Here is a 19,830-nt window from a genome sequence, read left to right as displayed (position 1 = left end):
CAACTCTGTTCAAGTCATAGTAAAAGTATCTTATTATTTTGCCGGAAGCACTTTTTATTTCAATTATCACCTATTGAATGCATTTTAAAAGCACACTAAGAGAAGAAAGTTTAGCTCATAAGATTATACATACTGCTTGATTCTGTATTAGTATGAAATGTCTTTATATATGCCCAAGTGTTAATAGTATACGGGCAACAAAAAAAGATGCACAGTGTAGAAGATGTTTTCACTTTTTCCCTATTACAAATACTGTTGAACCTTGGTGTACAAGTATTTGTGAGAAACGATGTTTTCATTTCTCTTCAGTATCTACCTAGGAGTGAACTGCTGGGTAACAAGGAAACTCTAATCTTTTGAAAAGCTGAAAGACTGTATTACAAGGTGGCTCCACCATTTTATATATGCAGTAACAATGTTTAAGAAATTAAATTTCTCCACATCATTACTTCATTTATTATTATCATTTATTATTGGTGATAATTGGTGATACGTACTAGTGAATGTTGATGACTAGCGATGATAAATACTGGGGAATAATAACATGCATTATTCTTCTTGATCATAACCATCCTAATGGGTGTAAAGTGGTATTTCATTATTTTCTTTTCATTTCCCTGATTCTTAATGTTGCAGGGCATCTTTTCATGTGTTTAATGACTGTGTATATATCTTATATTGAGAAATGCCTATTCATAACCATTTGTCTCTTTTTAATGGTAATTTGTCTTTTATTATGGAATTGTAAGAGTTCTTTATATATTTAGATAGTCTCTTATCAGATATATGATTTGCAAACATCTTTCATTTTTTATGTTGTCTTCTCACTTTCTTGATTTTTTTCTGATGTATAAAGGTTTTTAATTTTGATGAATTCCAGTTTACTAACTTTTTTCTTTTGTTGTTTATATTTTTGGTGTCATATCTTAAAAGACTGCAAGGTAAGGAAAATTTACTTCTGTTTTCATCTAAGGATTTTATAGTTTATCTCTTACATGTAGGTATACTTATCCTTATTGACTTAATTTTTGTGGATAGTGTTAAGCTATGGGTCCAGTTTCATTCTTCTGCATGCAGCTATCCAGTTGTCCAGCATCATTAGTTGAAAGCGTAATCTTTCCTCTTAGTTAAATCAACTGACTGTAAATGTAAGAGTTTATCTCTAGACTCGCAATTCTGTTCTATTAATCTATATGTCCAATCTTATGCCTGTGGCTCACCAAATTGATTAAGCTTTGTAGCAAGGTGAACTCAGGAAGTCAGTCTTCCAACTTTGTTTTTCTTTTTCAAGATTGCTTTGGCTACTCAGAGTCCTTTCCATTTTTCTTATGAATTGTATGATCTACTCATCAATTTCTATAATGAAGCCAGTTGGTGTCTGTATAGGGATCACACTGAATCTGCAGGTCAATTTGGGAAGCGCTGCCATCTTAGCGAAGGAAGAAAGCCTCAGATTTCAGCTGCTTTGACCAGGAGTGCAACCACTGTGACACAGAACTGGACAGGGCTGGGGTGAAGGGTCAGAAACGCTGGACATACTGAGTTGAGAGGAAATAGGGAGAGAACACATCACAGCTAGAATACTGAAGCCTTTTTTTTTCTTTTTGGAGATTTAGGAGATTTCCTTGAAAAATTATTTTTATTGTTTGTATACACTTCAAACATATTCCAGAGATTTAAAACAAATGTTTATATGCTTTAAAAATAATTTTCATCCATTACGGTTCTTCATCAGTTAGGTTGTAGAGCGTGGGAGCTCCTCTTGCTGCCATTCTGGAAGTCACCTCCTCCCACTCTCTCTTAATCACAGTTCTGTTGGGCTCCGGCAGCCATCAGTCCATTAACACTGCTCTTGTCTTCAAATTTCTTTCCAGTGGTTAAATCCAATAGTCAATTTTCAATTATAATTTTACTTTACCCATTGGCAACCTTTAAGACAGTTGATAATGCTTATCTTCTTTTATACAGTATTTGCTCAGCTTCCAGGAGTTTACTTTCACTTGGTTCTTCTCCAGCTTCACAGGATTCTTTGCTGATTATTTGCCTTTCCTCTGACTTCTTGAGATAGACTGAGTGACTTACACAAGAGGCATTTATTTCTCACAGTTCTGGAGGCTGAAACGTCCAAGATCAAGGCGCTGCCAGATTTGGCCCTTGGTAAGGGCCATCTTCCTGGACTTCAGACAGCCACCATCTCTCCATGTGCTCCCCTGACCTCTTCTTTGTGTACTAGCAGAGAAAAAGCACTCTGTCTCCTCTTCTTCTAAGGGCACTAAGCCTATCATACTGGCATCAACTTCATATAAATCTAAATACCTCCCAAAGGCAGCATCAACAAACACCATCACATTGAGGTTGAGGACATAAACCTATGAATGTGGGAAGAGACACAAACACTCAGTCCATAACACTGAATTTTAATGCCTCAGGGCTTCATCTTCCCCTCTTGGTGACATCATCCCGTCCTATGGTTTTCAATGTCATCGATACACTGAGACTCCCAAATTTATCTCTCCTGATGAGATCTGTTTCCTCTTGGCACAGCCAACTTCTGCCTCCTTGACTTGTCTAATTGGTTGTCTAACAGATGTCTCAAACGTAGCGTGTAAGAACTGAACTCCTATCTCCAAACCAGTTTTACCTGCTATCAACTCTATCGCAGTTGACGTCGAGTTTATCTTTACAGTTGCTGAGGCAAAACCCTGAAGTCATGCTTGGTTTAATTTGTTCTCACATCTCCCCAATCCATCTAATCCTGTTATTATTTTTAAAACATATGCATAATCTAATTACTTCTTGCCATGTCCACTGCCATGTCTTCATCTGAGCCATGATTATCTCTTACCAAGTATGGTAGCAGCAACCTCCTTACTAGTTTTCCTTTGTCCACGGTTATCTATCTATAGTCCATTCTCAACACAGCACATCAGGATTATCCATTTAAAATCACAACCTTACTCAAATTGCTTAATTCCTCATTTGAAAACCCTTCAATGGTTTTCCATCTCTCTAGGAGGAAAAGCCAAAGCAGAGTTTCTGTGTCAATGGTGCATATCAGAATCAACTGTGGGCACCAGAAATAAACACATCAAGCTGAGGCTCAATTCTGATGTATAGGTCTGGTGGGGGTGGAACCGTGAAGGGGAACTCAAGGATATATAAATATATTTTTTTAAGATCCACAGGCGATTCTAAGGCCCCACAGAATTGAGAACCCCTGTGTCAAAGCCAATATGGAGGAGAATCACAGATATAGAGAAGCTATTCTTAATAATATTAATGCATATTAAGATGTTAACCATTCTTTATATGACGTAGCAACAACAACAACAAATAACATTTGTTGACGCCTGGTAAGGAAAAGGCAGTGTGGCGAGAACTTAGCACGCCTCAACTCCTTTAGTACCAAAAACTTTATCAAGTAGGCCCTACCACATTTTATTGATTATAAGACACATTGCGTTTTCACATTTTAATAGCTCTGAAATCTGATGTGTCTCACAATCGATGAAATTGTACAACCACTGCCGGCCAGGTGGCCACGGCACTGCTTGCACAGACACAAACTCGATTATTCTAGTCAATGACACTATGTGAAACAAACAAAACATTTTTACTGGAGTCGAAAAGTGATTTATGAAAAGCTGGACTGTGAATGTGAACAAGTTTTAGTAATGCCTTAACCAATTTATTTTGCTTCAACTTTCCCTTCAACATATGTATGTGAATAATATAATAAAATCTGTATCTAAGAAATTCTCTAAAAGTCCTTTCAATAGGTATAAAGTAAATATTTTTAGTGGTAAGAGAGTGCTGTGACATAATTTCATTGGCATTGCCTGTTCTTTCATTACATCAAACAATGATTGACTGTGTCACAATATTAGATATAATACAGCATGTCCCCTCCTATGACAAACAGATTCATAAGGTTATATTACAAGTGGTCAGTTATTGACTCAAACCTGTTGAAACTCAGGCTATTTTTTGCTGTTCTGTGTATGACTCAGGGAGCTTGAATTTCTGAACCTGACAGATTTAATTTCAAATCACAGCTCTTCCCCTGTACTAATTATAAGTGCTGAAGCATTGCACTCAACTCTTCTCAAATTCCTTATACAGCTCAAAGGGAGATAATAGATGTCTTCTAACATAAGGATTAAAAACTATTTTTGTAAAATGCCCAATTCCAAAATGCTAGATCATGTTTCCTCTGCTTTCCTAAAATTCATTTATTTGTTTGTGTTACAATTATGAAATAATGCCATCATCCTTCTTTACCAAATACCAATCTCATGAACCAGAGACAATCTTGGTGATTCTCTTAAAATGTCCATGTATATAATGTGAGTGTGCGCTTGCATGTGTGTTTGAGCGTGAGTCTGTGTATTATTTAGACAAATAGAAACATTATAACACCATACCGTACCCAGTAAAAAACATCTTTAAGATCTGTAACCTCCTGAGGGTTATGATTATCATTTGATTTGTTCACTACTGTGTTCATCTAAAAATGGCCTCAGAACAAGAGAAGTTCTTCAATAAATACTTGTCAAATGAAGGAATAAATGCTTCATTTTATACACACTGCCTCATTCTTAGTTTTAAGATATATAATGTCCCTTTATAAGAAAACAGAATTACTTCAAGAGTAATTTTGAATGACATTGTTTTGATAAACAGAAAAGCCCTATATAAATATTCTTGTATAAATATATTTTGAAAGAGTAGGAAGCCATGTATCTTTAGGATATATTCCTATACATCTAATAGTTGAACCAAAGAGTTTTTCTTTTAATTTTGACAGATAATACTCAGAGTAAACATCTTTTATATTTGCTTGCCCAGTACAACTCTCCTTTGTTCTGAAGGCAAATTAAAATTTTACTTTGGAAAATTAGTCTTTTCTCACTCTCTCATCAGTGTGGGTTATGTGGGGTTGAACGCACCCCTCAGCTCCAGAGTGAGCATTAGTGTTGAAAATAGAATTGTCAAATTGAGCAAATACATAAAATACTCAGTTAAACCCGAATTATGGATAAAAAATGAATATTTTAATATAAAAACACATACATAGACTTGTACCTTAGAGGCATATATACAGGTACATTTGTGTGTGTTTCACATGTGAGATTTTATGGTTAACCTGATTAAAGTGAACTGAGAGGAATTTTCTTAATGTTAAGTAAATAACTGGGTCTAAATTAAAGATAATGACATAGAAATATAAATTGTTTCATATTGTATATACAGTAAAAACAACTCTACAAATTTTGTCTCTTTTTTAGAAATTAATTCTATGTATAGCTATGCAGCATTCACATTTACTTCTATTACTAACACGACTTCCACAAAACTTTTTAATATACTCTCTTCCTATAAATGACGCCACAATATAATTGAGGTGCTCCTTTGAGAGAGCTGTGTATGTGTGTATGTATATCTTTCTGAAAATGTTTTAAAGCTATAAATTCCCTAAAACTGGAGTTCATGGCTTTTTATAACCACAGCACTGATCAGTGTTTCTGGAATACTGCAAGAGATTAATACATTTTTTTCCTTAATTGAGCAAAATGGAAGCATTATGTACACAAAATAAGACATATGGGAGCACATTTATGAGTAAGAATCAGTTAACTTTCAAATGTTATGCTTCTATACCTATTTGACTTTTCAATTCAAATTATTTTAAGTAGACTTATGCTAATTTTTAAAACTATGATAATATAAATAGGCATGCTGAATATCTATAATCTTTAATCTTATAGGATAAAGTGAAAAAAATAAAGCAATGGTAATCATATTTTGCAATTCAATAAGAAAAAATTATAAACAAAAATAAGTTAACCGTGAGGCCATTAACTGCAAAGATAAACACTTACATGAGCACGTTACTTAATAATGGTTAATCTTGCTTTTTTGACAAATGAACATGTTCTGTGGAAAGCTTTGTCTAGATATTAAAATGTTTAAAAATTATATAAAATGAGATTCTTAAAGGACTGAGAAATTCTACAAGAAGTTTCCTACATTACCTAGTTAATTAATTTTAATTTCTCCACCCCAAATCATATTTCTCATTACTCTCTTCACTCTGCCCACTCCCTTTGCTCTCCTGAAGCTGGGTGCCTAAGGAGGTAGAATAACACACTTTTTAAAGCATCGCTGCATTACATTAATAATATTTAGATAAGAAACCAATTACCACAAATTAAGCATTTCAGAGAATATTTTATCATTAACCTATGACATGTCTTTAGGAGTATAATTTAATATTATTACTTGTTCTCTGTTTTTGTGCCCATATAACAGATACAAAAAAAGAACTGGTGCATTTATCTCTAGAAAATCCTACTGTTAGTTTATTATTTTTAGTTTTAGTATACTAATTTTAACTCAAACCTCAGGTTTGTAATGCTAAACTCAAATCTAGGTTTTACTCTGTGTGATTATGGAATGTGCAGAAAATTTACAATATCTATTCAAAATTCAAGTTTTTGATTAAAAATAAGGATTATAAAGCATAACAATATTTTAAGAGGCTTCTTTTAACATACACTTGCTTTTAACAGGTATTTTTGAACTATAATAACTATTTACCTAAAATTGAATGTGCCATTAAAACTTGATGTTTTCATACTTCAGGAATATGCACAAACTATAAAAATGAACTCATCCATTTGCTGTATTACAATATTTCTTTTGGTCAATATCCATTTATTGTTTCCATTAATTTGCACAGCCCCCTCCCCCCCAAATTTCATATTCTTTACAGAGTTATCACAGAAATAAGTTTGGAACTCTTATATGAAGACATAATATTAAAATGGAAGTCCTTTGTAGTTTCATTTTTTGAGTTTTTAAGAGCCCCTGAATTCTCAAGGGTGTTATTCAAAAGGAATAACATTAATAATGGCCTTCTGATATTAAAATTATACCACAAAAAAAGCATTTATGTGTTTCTAAGGAGCCAAAGCTTCAGATAGTTTAAAAAGCCAATATGCCTTGTTTAATTAACACAATATATTTTTTTAAATGTCCAAAGATTATTTTCATTTTAAAACAGTTCTTATATTTAGAAAAGCAAGTAGTAGCTGTACAATTCCTGTAACAAAATTACAGAAATAATGGAGAGAAAAATCCTTTAAATAATTTTCATTTACTGTTACAGATAAACTGTCATTCTACTAATGACAGGCGTCCTATGAAGTTTACAACTATTGGCGCATTTAGGGTTTAGAAAAAGTAACATATCCACATTTAAAAAAAAACAAAACTGGGATCTTTTCCTTTGGGGAATATTAGAGTTAATCTAATAGTTAAAAATGAATAAAGAAGAGATCAGGTAAAAACACATTTTTACTTCCATTTGCAAAAAGTCTATAATTGGGATTATCATATAAACTACAACTAGTATAGTTAGAAGTCTTTGGGCCTCCAAGATCAAAATGGTGACCTTTTAGTAATATAAAATTATTATATAATAATAGATCTCTGTTAGTCATCTCAATATGTCATCTTTACTTTGGGCATCAACACATGAATGATTTCCAACACATTTAGAATTCTGTACTTAAAGAATTTAATACAATTAAATTTGAGGAAATTCCTCGCAATCCTTTTTAACATATGACACAATAACATGGCACGACCTCTCACCAAGACAGGTTTTTACAGGTTTTGTATTTCAGTAAAGGTAGCAAATTAAATAAAAACATCATTATTATATTCTTTAGCAAAAACTACCTCGATAAGTTTTGGAAAAATGGGCCCCATACTGAAGGAATAGCGAGAAAACACAGTAATATTTAGAAGCACAGATTAGACCTGGCCCAGCAGCTTCCTAATCTAGTTCTCCCTTCCTAGGTTCATTCCACATGCAAAACATATTTGGAGAGATCTGGACTTTTAATCAAAAGATAAAGTCATTTTTATTTTTAAATTAAGGTAATCAGCTTCCCAGAGCTTCTGATAATATGTAATGAACAACACATTACTGCCCTGAGGTGAGAGAATATTAAACAAAAGCAATTTGTCATTTTGAGAAGTTTGAGTTTCATAGGTAAATGACCTTTTCCCATCAGTTTTCTCAAATATTTAACCCTGTTTCTAAACTTTAGTTATTATATACAAACATTCCTAGAGTTCTAGAAACCTCCAGCTGGAAATTATATGGTACAATCCTTTCTCTTTAGAGGAAAAAAATTTTTAATTAGACAACTTACCCACATTCAGAAGCCAGTTAATGTTGAGCTGCATATTGATCTATTCACAATGCCACAATTGCAGTTGCATTTTATAATCAACCTTAGAAATCAGATATTCAAACATTGCTAATCATAACGTAGTGGGAACCCAGCAGCCCTAATTGATCCTGAATTCTTTTCTAATGATAGGGACATAAATGTCACTTACCTTATTCCATTACCTAGAAGGCCTTAATTAACACTGTTTGCCTACCAATTAAGTTTCCCTTCATGAATCTGTAATTTCACCTTAATAGAATGTCTAACATGTGTATTCCTACTGTTTATCTCCATAGATAAGTTTACTGCTTGCCAAATATTTATGAATTTATGGTTGATAAGCTCCTTTTCAGTTGGATTACTTTTTTATCATAGGGTCATAATAAATCAATTCTCATTGATATTGTACTGGCCGTACACAGAAATCAGAAAGGCAGAGAGGGTTAGGATGAATAGTTGATTTGTGGGAGGGGTGTCAAGTTTGTAAATATTTTATAGATAAGCACTGAGCTATGATACATGTTTGAAAATAAAAGAATAGTTAACCTAGAGTATTATAACTTAGAATACTTGGGGTGGCCTTTAAATACCTTGAAATATAATCTTTTAGCATGGGGGGAAAAGAGGTAAGGAATTATAGCACTGCTTTATATTGCTGCACAAAATTAAACATACAAGCACACAGGAAATGCAACAGCAAAGAGAAAACTAATATTAATACTAACAAAATGTAATGATATAATGTTAAAACAGAAACTTACTTTTTTATTATATGAAGCAGAACAGTAAATCTACTACATATTTATGCTCCTCAGATTCTTGTTTCTTTCAATTAACTAATTTATACAAAATTAGGAGACTGTATTATATCATAGTTGTTCTGGAAAAGTGTTATATTTTTTATTAATTTTTAGATTACATGAAACATACATAATCAATTCTGATACAGAAATGTATCAAACTGAGGTGCACTTTGAACATGTTTGCATTACTAACCATGAAATGGAAAAGATTTGATTACCAAAAAAAAACCCCAAAGCTCTAGGAGATTAAAAACCAAAAATAAATATTTGTCAGTTAGAAATTTCTCTGAAATTGCAGCAAAGACATTTATTAAAATAAATTATAAAAGAGAATGCAGATTATTTTATCAACAGAATATTTGTATTTGCTATGAAGTCTAACACTATTTAAAGAAAACATTTTACAGCTAACCAATGCTTCTACACATACTGACTTAAAATGACTGTGGTAAAGTTTGTTTTGACGCTTTAAAAATACTAGACTGGTTTGTTCAATCTTAATAAAAAACATTAGCCCTGACTGGTGTGGCTCAGTGGATTGGGCATTTTCCTGAGAACTAAGAGGTCACCCAGTTAGACTGCAGGTCAGGGCACATGCCTGGGTTGTGGGCAGGTCCCCAGTTGGGGGCATCCGAGAAGCAACCGATCGATGTTTCTCTTGCACATTCATGTTTTCTCCCTCTCTTTCTCCCTCCCTTCCCCTCTCTCTAAAAAATAAATAAATAAATAAAGTTGATTTGAAAATCCATATTTGAAAGGAGCATGTTAATTTAACAATAGAGATGCATATGTTTGCTTGAATCTTTAAACTAAAGATGAAATACTGTTACTGATACCTCTCTCCGTCGAGAAGCCCAGCATGTTTGTTTGATCTTCCAGACCACAGCAGCCACCAATAATAAGGATAAAAAACAACTGGAAAATAAAACACAAATAATCTTTGCTTAAAACATTTCATATATGTCATAAAAATATATAGAGGATTTAAATATATACATGGTGAAGCAAAAGCAGGTTTGCCATTGTGAGTACATGAAACAGAGTTTATTCTTGTATTATTTATTAATTAATTATTACATTATTTTGCATACAAACAGCTGTAAACCTACTTTTGCTCCACTCTGCATATACAGAAGTGATCGCTTTGTCTTGGTAAATAAGTCAAGCAAAAAAGGATAAATTAGTGGTGAGATGTTCCCAAATAAAAACAAAATGTACAAGTAGAAAAATTATTTATATTCCTTGCTGTAATTTATAGTCTATCTTGAAGATTTCCTTTGTTAAAAGAAACATAAATGTATAATTCTACTGGTTTCATAAAGCAACAGAAATCTATTTAGAATCGTTGAGTTATATTGGCAATTTTATAAATTCAAGTATCACATGTCCATTCAATTACTCTTTATTAGCAACTATTTTAGATAGGAGAATATTTCAACTGTAAGCTCACTGTAAGCCCTCATCCACCCCCACGGAACATTTGGTAATGTCTGGAGACATTTTTGATTATGACAACTGCGAGAGGCGCACCTAGCCCCCAGCGAGGAGAACCAAGGATGCTTCTAAGCACCCTGCAATCCACAGGACTGCCTCCAATGACCAAGAATCACCCAGTCAAAATGTCAGCAGTGCTGAAGTTTAGAAGCCCTGGTCTATGCTAATGTTTAAAATAAGAAACAGATCGGTTAAATGTTTACATATGTGATCTATACATGGGAGGTACAATATGCAATAAGCCATGAAAATATAGGATACCTTGTGAGCAGTAATTTGAGACTGACAAGTCTCTAATAAATTTATGTGAATCTAATTAATGAATCCCAACCCTGTACCAACATTATTTTCTCCTCCTCTGCTCTGTGGTTAAAGAATAAGCTCTGAAAAAATCCAGAAGTGAACAGACCTGAGTCACTACAAATTCACTCGTCACTGGTCACTATAAAAATCCTAGTCTTCTTCCTTAATTAAAAACCCTTGCACTCATCGCTTGATTCACTCATAAGCAGTGTAATTTTTGACACTTTCTATGCTTGTCAAGGCCTTAATATGTTTTTTCTCCTTGCCTCACTTGAAGAAATCTTAAAATACCCTTCAATGATGATGACAATGACACTTGTAGCATCTGTTCACTGAGTGCTGAACACATTCCAGATACCGTGCTAGATACTTTACATTGATCACTGAATTTAGTTTTGTAAGAACCATTCAAAGAGCACATATTCTCATTTTAGAAAAGAAGAAGCCAGCGCTCAGAGTCCAAAGTACACTGCTTATAGTCGCACAGAAAGCAGGTGGTACTGTCAGAATTCAAACCCAGCTATGGAAGCTTCAAACTCTCTCCTCCCCCTCTGCTAGGAGCTGCTAGCTTACCCACCACCTCACAACAGTTACGTTTCCACGGCCAAAGGAGGTGGAAGGAAAGGAAAAAGGGAGGGGAAGGGAGGGGAGGGGCGGGGAAGGGAGGGGGACGGAGGAAGAAAGAAAGGAAAAAAGGCTGTGACCCTGATCTTTCCAACCACTGAGATACCTTTTTATTTTTTATATATTTATCTAATTCATCGAATGTTTATACACTTTCTATTTCATCTTAATTTAAATTTTCCAAAGTGCTAAAGTCCCGTATCTCCCAAAAATAACAACATTGACTCTTTACTGACCCTGTAGGTCCTCAGTTTTACTGAGCTGGTAAAGGCACCCGCCTCCCTGTCAACTTCCTCATAATCTAGTTTTATTTAACTCCTTGGAATCTGGCATCTGGCTTATATGCTAATAAAATGCTAATATTAATAATGATTAACACATAGATAATATTCACCACTTTATAGGGTACCTTCCTCTCCAAGGCTTTCAAGGAATTAAATACACTGCTCTTTTCTGTCAACTGACCTTCACGTCCCAGCTGACAACACCAACCATTCACTGTGAAACTTCCCCTGCATACTTTTTTTTCTTGGTTTTCCTTCATCCTTCCTGACACCCTACAGGGTCTATGAAGGTAGCCTGCATTCCAGAATCCCCTTTTAGGTTGTAAACATTCCTTAAAACTCAGTTCCTGACCACCATGCTGCTGTCTTGTCAACTACGACCTCACTTCGAATGATTTTCTGATCCGTCATTTCAGACAGACCTGCCAAAAGGTGAGCTTTGTCAATGCACTCTATTTTTAGCTAGTTCAAACTAAGAAAATATCCTTCTAACAAACTGCCTTTATCAATCAGTACTGTTTTCTGGGTTACACTGAGTCAGCTCCTTCTTCTGAGTACTAAAACTCCTCCATATACCTGAAGGAGCCTACAAGATCCCCTCTACTCCAGTAATCCTCAGCCAGGAGAGTTCTGCCCTCCAGGGGACATTTGGCAGGGGCTGGAGACATTTCTGGTCATTACCATTTGGTGGCACCCAGTTGGATGAAGGTAAATATCCTACAATCCACAGGCCAGCCCCCTACCCCAAGATTTTGCCAGAGCAACATGCTAACAGTGGTGAGAAACCCTGTTCTAGTCGGAATTCTTACCACAGGGCTTACATTTCCTTTGTCACATTCATGGTAACACTGTAACTGTTATAATATTGTATTGAGAACTGATACGTAGATAGAACCCAAGGATCTATTTATTTGAAATAAGTTCTACCATTATATCCTTAAGAATTTTAACATTATAAATATCACCTCAAACCCACCACGTCAAAACTGAACTCCTGAATAACATTCATAAAAATAAAAGCAATTAACATCTCTTGAGTAATATGTACCAAGCACTATAGTGTGTTCCACAAATTATTTCCTTAATTACCAAATCGCACATGCTATATCATGGATACTGTTATGTACTCTTTTAAAGATCAGAAAGCTAACTCATGGAGAGTTTAAGTTAATGCTTAAGTTAGAAAGTATTTAATTGCAAGTTCTCCCCTATCTTCCAAATTCTTTGTTTCATCGTCACTTTTCAGCTAAAATGTAAACGCACATTCAATTTTATCATCCCTCATGCATCCAAATCAGACACCAAAAATTGTCAACTGATTCAGAATATCTGTAGTAGTAGACAATATGATGTATACCAAAATTCACTTTTATTAAATAATTAAATACAAATTAAATAGCAAAACATATTTTTATTTGACAATCTGTCATTCACAATATTTCTCAGTCAAAATAGTTACATGATAGAAATTCAATTTAAGATGGTGAAAACTTGCTGGGTCTCTCCATGAGGAACTTGAAGTCTTTCTGATTTAAATTTCATGACTCAAGTGAAGGGTGCCATTCTCATAATGATGCAGAAACCCAGTATAACAAATAATTTTCAGTTTTCACGATTTCCACTCCTTCAGAAGAGGAGACACATGCTTTCAGGGTTTGCAACGATGCTCTCTAAGCTAATTCATATTAGATGAGAGCTCACAGTGATAGAAATAAATTGGTTGGTAAAACCAATAGTTTAAGAAAATATTCTAATAATCTCCAAAAATTATTTAAAACCCAATGGCAAGTAGTAGTTGTTATTAAACTTTGTCCACACAAATGAAACTGGTTCTTTCCTTGACTTCAGTATTTCTCTGACATAGAATGTCTTACTTGGCATTATTAGGATTATATATCAAGGTAATACTTTATAAATGTTCTTGATTTGTAAAAAATTACATTGCAAATAAAAATTGTAGTTCTTTTTAAATATCTACATTTAAAACAAATATCATTTTATTAAGAGCACTTGCTTCATTAAAAAAAAAAAGCAAACAAAAATTTATCCCGCATAGTTCAGAAGTTACACTCATCCACTGGTGATTAGTGGAAAATCTCAGGTTCCCCTGACAAGCCCAGGAGCTGGAAGCCTGACAGAATTTCTATCCGCCTGAATTCCTTGATGGCACAGTGCCCTGCACACCACTCTGTCCCTTCCACTGGCTTCTTTCTGCCTCCCGGACTTCACATGAGTGAGAAAAAAGACTTTCATTACATAAAATGACTGATAGGTAAGGGTTTATCTGTAGCGGTTAACTTTTTCCTAATATGTTTCTTCAGTGAAAGGTGTTAAGGCCAATGTCAAACGTTAGCATCCAATAATCTGCTATCAGAGGAAAATATTTTATCAGTTTCTTTCAGATCTTTTTCTATTATATTACACAACAGTTTTTATGGTTCCTTGGTAGAGATACCGGGGCAGGGGGATAATTGGGCATTCTTTTTTAAAAAATGCTATATAATACTATTGGAAGATCTGAAAGGTTCATTATCCTTCAGCAAAATTCCCCAATGGAAGTGAAATAGGAAAAAAGAAAAGAAAGGAAACATTGAAAAGCAAGTATATGAACTACAGGGATATAAAAAAAAGGCATAGGAACTCAGGGAGAGATGTTTCAATAATTTGATTTTAACCTTCATAAAATGGTCAGCGTGGAAAGGATGCTTAAAATGCAAAAACATGGAACTTGTTAGATATTTTCATTTAGAGAAAATTAAAGAGAATTCAATAAAAGTAGCACAGTATAGTATAGGTCATATTGTAAAGCAGGCTTCGGGTGACAAAGGAATACCCTCAGGTGGTAATCTAGTCGGCCAAATGCAAAAAGAGATAACATTGTCACTATTTTATAGCAATTTGAAGTTAATTGATCATAAAAATCAAGTCCTAAATACATGTTTAAAAGGCGATGTGGGCATATTAATCTTTGATTTCAACTAAAAATGTTACAAACCAAAGAACTGTGTTGAAATACAGAAACATATTATTTTAAAAAGTCATTTATTTCCTAATAACTGCTATTCTGGAAAATACCTTTCAAAGGTTTTAAAAATACCTTCCTAACACCTAAAGGATTTCTTCAGCTAAGTGTTAAAAATAAATCACTAACTTAGAATGCAAAACAAACAAACAAACAAACAAACAAACAAAAAAAAACCCTGTATATTACAAACACAAATTTCCTTGTTTCGGTGATCAGATTGACAAAGATGAAAAAACTGACAAAGGCTTGCGGGTGGAGGTGAAGAAAGAGTAGGGACATAGCATATATTGGTGCGAGTGTGTTGAGGGGTATTAAGCAAGAATCGAGGCTGGCAGAGCCGGCCTGGGGCATATTTGCAGGGAGGCCCTGGGTGCCCTCCCTGTCCTTCTTTCCACAGGTGGGGCAACGGTGACAGCTGCCCACTCTAAGGACACGGGGGTGTGGAGTATTTTTACTTGGGAAAAGCATTTTATTTCTTTAAGATTTTATTTATTTATTTCTAGAGAGAGGGGAAGGGAGGGAGAAAGACAGGGAGACAAACATCAATGTGTCGTTGCCTCTTGCGCGCCCCCTACTGGGGACCTGGTCTGCAACCCAGGCATGTGCCCTGATGGGGAATTGAACCGGCAACCCTTTGATTTGCAGGCCAGCACTCAGTTCACTGAGCCACACCAGCCAGGGTGGGAAAAGCATTTTAAAGAAAACGCCCCCACTCTGTTGGTAATGATCAGGGGAAAATAATAAGCATAACACAGTGACAGGTAAAAAAAAAAATCAACTATATCTTAGCATGCACTATCAGTTGAGGTGATTCCAAATGCAAGTAACAGAAAACTTAGTGCAAAATGAAATCAACAATGCTGGGACTCACTGGACTTTATACTCCATGCTATGATCAAATTGTATTGGCCCAATTCATATGCTGAAAGCCTATCGCCCATGTGCCTATATTAGGAGTCAGGGGAATTAGGAGATACTGAAGCAGCTTTGGAACAGGTAAAGGCTGGAGGAATTTGGAGGCACCTGCTAGGAAATGTCCGGATTGACACGAAGAGACCGGGGAGAGAAGTATGGACTTAAAAGGCGATTCTGGTGAGAGGTCAGAAAGAAACAAGGAGAATTGTTTTCTTAAAGAATACATAAATAATCATGAAGAGAATGTTGATACACATATAATGTCAAAGGTCATTCTGGTGAGGTCGCAGATGGAAATGCGGAACAGGTAGTTGGGAACTGGAGGAAAGACCACCCTTGTTAGAAAACAGCAAAGAACTTGGCTGAATTGTGTTCTAGTATTTGGTGGAAAGCAGAGCTTGCAAGCCTTGGAACTGGATGTCTAGCATAAGAGATTTATAAGGAAAGTGTTGAAGATGCAGTTTCGGCCCTCTTACCTGCTTATAGTAAAATCCAAGCAGAGAGAGATGAATGGAACATGGGATTGTTAGGCAAAAAGGAATCAGAACTTGGAATTTTGGGACATTCTCAGTCCACCCATATTGAACCAACTGAGGAAGCTTGTTCTGAAGAGAACACTCAGGTGGGGCTAAACAACCATTTGATAAAGAAATCATGGGTGTAACTCATGGAGTTAATCAACCATTTTAGCAGAAGCAAGACAGAGATGGGATTACAACAGCAAAACATTTTTTTAAACATGGAAGCAACTCAACTGTCCCTTGATGAATGAATAAGAAAACACGGGGTATGCATGCAATGCACTATATATTATTGCATGGAAGGCTAGCCTTAAAAAGGAAGGAAATTGTGATATATTTAAAAATAAAAACCTTGGCTGGTGTGGCTCAGTGGAATGAGTGCTGGCCTGTCAACCAAAGGGTCACTGGTTCGATTCCCAGTTAGGGCACATGCCTGGGTTGTGGGCCAGGTCCCCAGTAAGGGGCACATAAGAGGCAACCACACATTGATGTTTCCCTCCCTCTCCTGTTCCCTCCCTTCTCCTCTCTCTAAAAATAAACAAATAAAATATTTTTTAAAAATAAGAAATCTCTTAATCTTATCAGGAAAAACAGAAAACTTGAAAAGACATAAATTTAATCAGAAATTGAAAAGTCTACCCATGAAGAAATCAAATCATACAAAAACAAATTTAAAAACCATACCAAATTCAGATGGTTTTATACATCAGTTCTACTAAGTCTTTAAGCAACAGACAAACTTGCTGTGCCAACCATCAAAATGTGCCCCTGACCACTGACAACAGAGAGCATAAATTAACCAATGGCCCCCACTCCTGCCCTCAATAAGCCATCGCTGGGTTCCCACAGAGGCCACACTCACTCCCCAACAGCCACCCTCAGTCAGTGACTGAGTATGGCAGGGACTGCGAGGCAGGTCTGACGCTGGGAGACACAGAACTCTCGCGGGTGATTTGGCTCAGCTTGAGGCCTCACCACTGGTCTTGGCAAACTTTCTTAGACCTGCATGCAATTGCCAGCTCTTTCACTCAGCTTCCCTTTCTTCCTGCTCTCCTTTACAAAGGTCAGTTCCACACTCTGGTGTACAGAGTCCCTCACCCTCTCCCCTGTCCTTCCCCCGACATGAGTTTCCCCTGATACACGTATTGTACATCTATTCCTATTTTGGTGTCTGCTTCGCTGAGGACATGTTCTGGGAAATCAGGAGGTAAAATGGGGATCTGGAGCCAGATCACTCATTACTTGGCAGGCTCACGGGACACCATGCATGCTGGTAGGTGGGGCACAGACGCAGACGCGTCCTAGAGGAAGGCTTCAGCTGCTTAGAGATTTCACCAGTGGTAATCTGGGGAAAACACCTTTGGAAGAGAGGCTGCTGATCACTGCTGTGCTGCGTGACTACCTGCAGACAGAGAGTGGGAGACTGGAGGACAGCAACATGACTGGCTCATGGAAGGCTAGCGGGTATCTTTTACAGCTCTGAATGAAGCCCTTATCTCTGACTGTGGAAGAGCCAATATAGATGAGCAGCAGGCTAATGATCTAACTCCTAGATCAGCTCATTCACTCAGCTTCCAAAGATGACAGACGCTCAGCCAAAGCAGTTGTCTGATGCAAAGACAAGGGCCGTGGTTGGAAAAACCTGAGCCCTTGAATTACGGGACAGGAATATCTAGAATGGAACACCTAGATGGATGCTTCTGAGCAGGTTGGATCTACAACTCCCTTCTCTAGTAAGAGAGCCAACAGACGCTCCCCTAACAAGCTGCCACTGCCTCCTCTCTCGGTTGCCATTCTGGTAACGACTATCATTAAACCAGCATAGTCCACATTGTCCTAATAAGAAAGGAAAGAAATTACTACTTGAAAGAGCTGCAAGAATTAGCTAGCATGGGCTGGCAGGAGGCAGAGGAGTATGACCACAGTTGGATTTTAGTGGTATTTGATCAGGGTAGAAGGAATGTAAGACTGGAAAAGCGAGAATGCATGAATATCAGTGTATATTCTCAGGACCACAGGAGATGCAGCGCCCTAATGAGGACTCCAGGGGATGGGCAAGCCTGTTGCTGGAGTGGCTCTTAGGAGCCTGGAAAAAGCAGTGGCCAATGCACAGTGAGGTGGAAATGCCTGAGTTGCCCTAGCACATGAAAGAAAATGGAATAAAGAAGCTGACAGAGGCAATATGCTGTAATGGAGCTGTAGAGATTATTTAAAATGCAAGGTATCCCAAGGGGCAAAATAGGTAGGCACATCTAGTTTTATTTTAAGTAAGAATGAAGGAATGGGGGGCTGAGGGTGGTTGCCCCAATGGAAAATCATGATCCTCTGCTTATGAGTCTGTTTCTATTTTGTTTGTTAGCTTATTTTGTTCATTAGATTCCACATATGAGTGAAATCATATGGTACTTGTCTTTCACTGACTGGCTTATTTCATGTAGCATAAGGCACCCCAATAAATTCAATAAAAAAATCATGATCTTCTGCTCAGTCTCCAGATGAGCTAATTTACAAATCCAGAAACCACTGACTGAACAGATGGCTGGGTCCTTAGAAGAAAGGACATCTTTAAATATCTTGAAGAGTATATAAAAAGGGGCCTCTGTATATCTGGGCATGTACACAGCCATATACTTGTGTATATATATAGTGCAAGAGGAATAAGTAGATGGTTTGGTTACTATTAGACACAGGGTCACAGATGTCACAGGTATCCAAGGACTAAAGTGTCATCATGACACTTGTAAGAATTGGGTGCCTTCCAGGGCTGGGTAACAAATTTTGGCAAATTCTGGCTCACAGCATGCCAACTGTGTCTATGGATGTACCTAGTGATAATTTACCTAGTTCTCAAGTGTATAATTAGAATTTATGTTCAAGTTCGTTACAATAGCCTGAACATCGCATCCCTGGCCTGTGCGGTAAGACCTATCATAGTGGCAACCTCTGAAACTACCGTCCTTCCGGTCAAGATGATAAATCAGAAACAGTCCATCACCCCAGTGGGCTAGTGAAAATTACTACCACCATTAACAATCTAAAAGATGCAGGGGTAATGGTCCCTACTACACTTCCATTTAATCTACCAGCCTTAAATTCCATTTAAAATAAATAATTCAGACTTATCAGATCCACACAGATTTACTTTTCTATTTTGTATACCAGAAAAAGGAATTTATTTTTAAAATAACTTCTTTTCATTTTCTAATTATTTACTATATGACATCACAGACTCTAACAACAAAACAACAACAACAAAGGTCACAATGAAATTCTTTAATTCTATATATGAAAGGACTGACACTCAGAGAAGCTAGGTGGCGTAGTGATGATAGCTAAGTGAAGATCAGAGCCAGGCTATGTCTATAAGTGATCTCCCTAACACTGGCCCAATCACATTTACCACCAGAGGCCAATGTGTAGAGTTAAAAAGCAGACAGAGTTTGTGAAGTAGCCTCCATTGAACCATGGCTGAACCAAAAAGCTGACACATTTACCTCTGCTACTTGAATAACTTAGTTAGAAAAGGAAATAGTAGTATTGGTGGCCTGACTGAGGATGCCCATAAATGCTGACCTGTTTGAAACTCTCTTTTAAAATTTATCAGGCCCTGGCCAG

General features: G+C 36.3%; 1 protein-coding gene across 1 annotated transcript in view; it reads right to left on the bottom strand.

Annotated features, from left to right (window-relative positions):
• The window catches only part of ATRNL1 (attractin like 1), a 498,803-nt gene that overhangs the window by 279,071 nt on the left and 199,902 nt on the right, over positions 1-19,830 (bottom strand). The window contains exon 26 of the mRNA XM_054581578.1: positions 9,886-9,964. Within this exon, the coding sequence (XP_054437553.1) occupies positions 9,886-9,964 (79 nt within the window). The remainder of the gene's footprint in view (positions 1-9,885; positions 9,965-19,830) is intronic.

The sequence above is a fragment of the Pteronotus mesoamericanus genome, unplaced genomic scaffold (assembly GCF_021234165.1).
Source record: "Pteronotus mesoamericanus isolate MK-2021 breed Mesoamerican mustached bat unplaced genomic scaffold, CSHL_Meso_final contig_657, whole genome shotgun sequence".
NCBI classification, from domain to species: domain Eukaryota; kingdom Metazoa; phylum Chordata; class Mammalia; order Chiroptera; family Mormoopidae; genus Pteronotus; species Pteronotus mesoamericanus.
Note: the sequence above shows the minus strand (reverse complement) of the source record. Positions and strands in the feature narration are given on the sequence as shown.